At 47.6% G+C, this 7,294-nt stretch overlaps 1 protein-coding gene across 1 annotated transcript; it reads right to left on the reverse strand.

Annotated features, from left to right (window-relative positions):
* Positions 1-3,205: 3,205 nt before the first annotated feature.
* LOC123040648 (germin-like protein 1-2) lies at positions 3,206-3,817 on the reverse strand. The gene has a single exon (XM_044463432.1). The coding sequence runs from the start codon at positions 3,815-3,817 to the stop codon at positions 3,206-3,208; it is 612 nt and encodes a 203-aa protein (XP_044319367.1).
* Between the last annotated feature and the right edge of the window lie 3,477 nt (positions 3,818-7,294).

The following is a 7,294-nucleotide window of genomic DNA, read 5'->3' on the forward strand; positions in this document are numbered from 1 at the left end:
AATTATCAACATCTGGAAGGAGCGGTTTTGTAGCAGCTTTCCAACCCCATATTATTTGACTAATTCTGATAAATGGTTTAGAAATGCGATCGAAAATATGATTCAAGTTTTTTGTTTGAAAAAAAACAATTTTCAAAACTGCTCTTAAACCGCTTGCATTTTGCCAAAAATTCAACTTATGCGATGATACTTATGTTCATAGCTTTCCAACGGTATTTCAGAAGGCCAATTTGGACACTTTTTAGCTTAAGTTCAACCTAGTATTCAGGGAAGGTCAGGTTGGATAACTCAGGAAGTTCAGGTTGTGATCAGAATATTATTCTGATCCCATAATCAGAATAGTGTTATTTGCCATATTGTTAATCAAAATATGCATATTCCTTACAAACCCATTGAATTATATTGAGCCTATTCCTACAGCAACATGTGATGTATCATCTCGTGTAACTAAATAGGTGATCCCAATTTTTAGCACATATTACAAGGCTGCCATGATCATCATTATTATTTGTTATGGGTGTGGTTAGATCTATGGACTTAGTGAAGTTTCAGTCAAATGATAGAACTAGGACTGGAAAAAAAGCTAAAAGCTCGCGAGCTAAATGAGTAGCTCGTGACTCGGCTCAAATTGATTCGAACTCGAACAATAACGAGTCGAGCCGAGCTTTAGTTTAAGATCGTTTATAGACCAAGTTAAACGAGCCGATCTAATGAGTATTCGCGTAACTCGTTAGGCTCGGTAAAAAATAGTGGTTTTTAGGGGTAGTAAAAAACATCCACTAAATATCTTGTGTCCCAGAATAAGGCCCAGCTGCTCAAGGCCCGACCTCCCAGGAGACTCTCTCGTACATGTCCATATATTTACATGTTAAATCCCCAATTAATCTTTTTTATCATATTTATAAGGTTTTATGTTTATATCTTTAATGAGCTTAACAAGCTAAACGAGCCAACTCGTGAGTTATACGAGTCGAGCCAATCTCAGATTTGAGCTCGTTATAGTAACGAGTCGAGTCGAGCTTTAGCGAGTCGAGTCGAGCTTTAGCGAGTGAAGTCCTCGAGCTTTAGCTAGCTCGTTAGTGAAATGAGCTTTAGCTAGTCGAGTCCTTGACTCGGCTCGAAATCCACCCCTAGATAGAACATATGAAAAGAAGAGATTTTTTTAAATTCTTTTACACGCATCCGCATGAAAGATCTCATGAATAATATAACATCGATTAAAACTTCGTGAAGTCTGAGTCGACTGAGATTTATCAATCCCGATTTATTATTATGTCATCAATAAGTAGGCACAAGAGGGAAGAAATATTCCCCGCACAAAAGAGAGGGTAGAAATATAAATACGGTATAATATAATAACAATACAATTCTTATTTTGATAAAAAATAATGAATACTCACATGCAACCTGCGAGTCGTTCTTTTCCACTAGGGCAGGCGACTAGAAATCCTAGCCACTGCCAGGAGAGTCTCTCCACCTCGTTCCTCCGACGGCTCCCCTCCGCCAGTGACCTCGGTCGTTGGTGTTGAGGGGGGTCGCCGGATCTATGCGTGTGGATCGTGTAGCTTTAGGTTAGGCCTTAGTAGCTTTGATTTTTCGACTGTTCATCGTCTTCACTTCGGAGGCAGCGATGGTGGCGCTAAATAAAGAAGGTCCAGATCTGTCCCCAACGAGGCAAGCGGTCCTATGGTGGGGGATGAATTTGGAAATCAGTATGTTCAAGTAAGGATGGTGTGGCAGCGGCATCACCCTCGTGGTGGACCTATGTCCTCGGGCTCCATCGTTACGACGGTGTTTGCTCCAACGCTGGTGTGGATCTTGGGAGGTAGTCCAGGACCGGATGCAGATTGTGGTCTGCATCAACGACATCTGTTAGACAGAACATGTGCTAGATTCATGGTTGCTAGATGGCATTTATGGTTTCCTCCTTCGGCGTCTTAGAGCATCTCCAGCCGCGCCCCCAACAGACCCCTCAAAGCGACTTTTTTCGCGCCAGCACCAGAAAAAAGGCCCCAGTCGCGCCCCAAGATGCCGAAATCCACCGGCTCGGCCCGTTTTTGGGACCGGCGATACCAGGCCAAACCCAGCGCACTAGGGGCGTCTGGGGCTCCGGCTGAAGGAAAAGCCATGTCTGGGCCACACTGTCAGGCGAAAAGTCGACAGATTTGCCCCCTCCCCATGCCCTCCCTCCCCCCCCCCCCCCCGCCATCTTGTCGATCCCGGCGCCGCCCACCGCCCACCACCGCTAGATAGGTCATTCGCCACCGAAAAAGAGAGAGGGTTTTGTCGTGGCAACCTCTCCACCACCTTCCTAGGCGTGTTTTTTGGCGCTCCGACCGTGCAAGGCGGGATACCGGTGGTTGTGCGCCCACCACATGTTTTTATTTGTTGAACTATATTAATTTGTATTAAACTATTTGTTGTTAACTATTTATTAAACTATTTGGTTTCTATTGATTTTCTGTGATGAACTATGTTATAAAAAATAGCTCATAGTGCCGAAGCATGACGAATATGGGCCGTTTTGCGCCGATGGTGGGCCGTTTTGCGCCAAAAGTGGGCCGAAAAGCGGGGAAAATTGCGCCAAAGTTGGGTCGATATCGGCACTTGGGGGCGGCGGCGGGGAACGCTTCTCTCCCAAGCCGATTTTAGCGCCGGTTCTCCCCCAGGCGGCGATTTTCAAGCCCCCTGGGAGGGAGGCCAACGGCTGGAGATGCTCTTAGTCGTGGCGGGGTGCCAAATCTGGAGGTCGACGGTGTGTCCGGGGTGTTGCCCCGGTTTGATTCGTTGAACGACAATGGCTTTACTTTTGGTGAGCCACCCTGGAGGTCCGCAAAGCTGCTTATATGCGATGGAGCCGCGTCGAGCTCGGGTGAGGAGGTGATCCGTCATTTTTTTTCCTTTGGTGGCTGCTATGGTGGTGCCGGAGGCAGAGGACGGGAGTTAGTGTTAAGTTAAGCGATGTTCTGCTATTTTTTCAGTTTTGTCATGTCGGTCTTTACGTGACTTGTACTTTGGATTTTATGATATGAATGAGACATGTATTACAATGAAAAAAATACTCACATGCACGCACGCAAAAGGACGAGTACAAGACTACTGGCCAGTGCGTAGCATCATCAATTTAGTAGCTGGACTGCTACAAGAGCACTTGTTTTCAAGATCAGAAACCGGCGAATTTCGATTTCATGGCGGTCACTTTGTCTTAGCCCATGAGGAAGGTCTTGGTGAGCACCTCCATGGGCATGGCCGGCTTGCTGGCGAAGAGCCCGAGGGTGGGCATGACAAATCCCGGCGATTGGGCGTCGAACATGGCCATGAACACGGCGTCCCCCTTGCCGACGCTGAGCTGGAAATGCTGCAGGCCGTGGGGCACGACGTAGAGCTCGTTCTTCTTCACAACCTTGGAGTAGAGTCGGTTGTCCGCGGACGTGAACCCGACCATGACCTCACCCTTGAGCACCAGCACGAGCTCGGAGCCGCGCGGGTGCGAGTGCGGCGGGTTGAGGCCGCCCGGGGCGAGGTCGATGCGCGTGATGGAGAGCCCCAGCGTGTTGAGGCCCGGGAAGACTGACACAGTGGCGTGTGTGGAGTTGACGCTAAAGGGGTTGGTGTCAGTGCGGGGCGCGGTGACCATGGTGTTGGAGAAGAAGTCGTCATCCGCCACCGTCGACAGCGCCTTGCAAGGGAACCCGTTGACCGCTGTGGCGGCCTTCAGGTTGGCTACGTAGAGGTCCTGGAGCGGCAGCGGGTCCGAGAGCATGCGCGGCGCCGCCACAGCAAGGGCCGCCGCGACCAGCAGCGCCCGGAGCATCATGGAGCGTGCCGATGCCGTTGCAACTTCTCTTCCCTGGTGTTTGGTTCTGTCGAATCGCAGTGTGCTCTTGGTGGTGCCAATGTCCTGCGGTTCGTTCACTATAAATAGAGACCATGTTGTGTTGCACGGGTGGAGTTGACGAGGATGACTGATTGTTGCCGGCGGTTTACCGGGTCGTAAAGTGTGTGCGTGACAGTCGGTGAGGAACCAATGATAGCATGCAGAAGGGGATGTCGATGTCGAGATTAGGGCACCATTTGGCCTCGGATGGGAGTCAGATTTCCGGTAGCGACGGGTTCTGGTTTTGTGTGCCAAACTGTTTGACGTGCGCGCACTTCACCTAGCTGCCAAAATGCCGATCCGCATATGGGTGCGGTGCTCTTCGGTTCAAGCTGCTGCGACCTCTGCTGCTTCCATTTGTGGTGCGCTAGCTACAGGAACTACGCTATTCGGTACAGCCCAACCTATTCTGACTTTGTCCTCTCGGGCTATTTTTTTAACACAGTAGACGTGCAGAAGCTCATACATAGGCATATACGCTTACTCCTATGAATGGACGCACGCCACTACGACCCGTCAGCGGGTGCTCTCAACTTCCCGTCTTTCTTACGGTCCTCTCTATGCCATCACATCAACTTAGCATGCTCTTTATTTCTGAACAGGCGTTTTAATCATGGTATCATAGGAGCATACCACATCACCTTGGCAGGAACCCTCTTCCTGGGGCGCTCGTCGTCAACATCACTCGGGTCATCTCGTCTGATCTTATACCACAATGCACCGCATATCGGGCATGCATTCAAATCCTTATACACACCACTTTAGAGGATACAGTCATTAGGGCATGCATGTATCTTCTTCACCTCCAATCCTAGAGGGCATACAAGCTTCTTTGCTGCATACATACTGTCAGGCAATTCGTTATCCTTTGGAAGCTTCTTCTTCAATATTTTCAGTAGCTTATCAAATCCTTTGTCAGGGACACCATTCTCTGCCTTCCACTGCAGCAATTTCAGTACGGTATCGAGCTTTGTGTTGCCATCTTCGCAATTGGGGTACACACCTTTTTGTGATCCTCTAACATGCGATCGAACTTCAGCTTCTCCTTTTGACTTTCGCACTGTCTCCTTGCATCAACAATGACCCAACGAAGATCATCATCGGGCACATCGTCTGGTTCCTCTTGATCTTCAAAAGCTTCCCCCGTTGCAGCATCACCGTATTCATGGGGCACATAGTTGTCATCGTCCTCTTCTTCTTTGCAGTCTTGCATCATAACCCCTATTTCTCCGTGCTTGGTCCAAACATTATAGTGTGGCATGAAACCCTTATAAAACAGGTGGGTGTGAAGGGCTTTCATGTCAGAGTAAGACTTTGTATTCCCACATATAGGGCATGGACAACACATAAAACCATTCTGCTTGTTTGCCTCAGCCACTTCGAGAAAATTATGCACGCCCTTAATGTACTTAGAGGTGTGTCTGTCACCGTACATCCATTGCCGGTCCATCTGCGTACATTATATATAATAAAGTGTGTCAAAAACCATTACAGAACATCATGAATAGATAAGTGACCAAATTAATAGAAGTTCATCATCACATTAAAACAAAAGTACATACATAGTTCTCATTGAATAACATATAGCTCTCTAGAGCATCTAACTAAACCATACATTGAAACTATGTAAAACATTTCAATGCAACAACAAATGCGATCATAATCGCAACCAAGGTAACAATTGATCCAATGGCATAATGATACCAAGCCTCGATATGAATGGCATATTTTCTAATCTTTCTAACCTTCAAGCGCATTGCATCCATCTTGATCTTGTGATCATCGATGACATCCGCAACATGCAACTCCAATATCATCTTCTCCTCCTCAATTTTTTTATTTTTCCTTCAAGTAATTGTTTTCTTCTTCAACTAAATTTAACCTCTCGACAATAGGGTCGGTTGGAATTTCCGGTTCACATACCTCCTAGATAAATAAAATATATGTCACATTGGTCGGCATAATTGTCATAAACAATAAATGAACCAAATAGTTATAAAATATAATATATACCACATCCGAATCATAGACAGGACGAGGGCCGACAAGGGCATATACCAAAACCATTGCACTATATAATAAGAAGCAATCATAAAAGTAAGAAAATTATACAAGTATCTATCTAAACATACAAGTAAGAATTTTTTTCCTTTAAGAAAGAACATAAGAACAAGAGGCTCACCACGGTGGTGCCGGCGACGAGATCGGCGCGGGCGATCGACGGCGGTGAAGACGCGGATGGGACATGATGGACTGCCAAACCGAGAGAAATATTGAGGAAAATGGAGCTTGGAGGTTGAGCTTGGAGAGGATAAAGCTTAAGTAGTGTGGCTCAGGCAATTCATCAGACACCGCATGTGCATAGGAGGTGAGCTAGAGCACCACAAAGCCCTCCCCTCACCGGCCGGAAAAAACAGAGTAGTGTGGAGTGCTCTGCTCATCGGCCAGGGGGTATATATAGGCACATCATTGGTCCCGGTTCGTGGATGGAGCCGGGACTAAAGGACAACCTTTGGTCCTAGTTCAAGCCACCAACAAGGACCAATGGTGGTGGGATAGGAGCGAGGCACATTGGTACCGGTTCTAGCCTCGAAACAGGACCAAAGGTGCCAGATGAACTGGGACCAATGCCCCGCCATGGCCCGGCCGGCCCCTTGGCCTCACGAACCAGGACCTATGCCCCCATGGGTCCCGGTTCTGGGCTGAACCGGGACTAATGAGCTGGCCCGGCCTGAACCAAAGCCTTGTTTTCTACTAGTGTGTACTGACACGTCTCCAATGTATCTATAATTTTTTATTGTTCCATGCTATTATATTACCTGTTTTGGATGTTTATGGGCTTTATGTTACACATTTATATCATTTTTGGGACTAACCTACTAACCGGAGGCCCAGCCCGTCTTGCTATTTTTTTTGCCTATTTCAGTATTTCAAGAAAAGGAATATCAAACGGAGTCCAAAATGGAATGAAACCTTCGGGAGCGTAATTATTGGAACAAACGTGATCCAGAGGACTTGGAGTGCAAGCCAAGAAGCAGCCGAGGCAGCCACGAGGGTGGAGGGCACGCCCCCTATCTCGTGGGCCCCTTGGGCGGCCACCGACCTACTTCTTCCTCCTATATATACCCACGTACCCCGAAAACATCCAGGGAGCCAACGAAAAACAATTTCCACCACCGTAACCTTCTGTATCCGCGAGATCCCATCTTGGAACCTTCGGCGGCGCTCCGCCGGAGGGGGAATCGACCACGGAGGGCTTCTACATCAACACCATAGCCCCTGCGATGAGTTGTGAGTAGTTTACCACAGACCTTCGGGTCCATAGTTATTAGCTAGATGGCTTCTTCTCTCTTTTTAGATCTCAATACCATGTTCTCCCCATCTCTTGTGGAGATCTATTCGATGTAACTCTTTTTG

Source organism: Triticum aestivum, chromosome 2B (genome assembly GCF_018294505.1).
Source record: "Triticum aestivum cultivar Chinese Spring chromosome 2B, IWGSC CS RefSeq v2.1, whole genome shotgun sequence".
NCBI lineage: Eukaryota > Viridiplantae > Streptophyta > Magnoliopsida > Poales > Poaceae > Triticum > Triticum aestivum.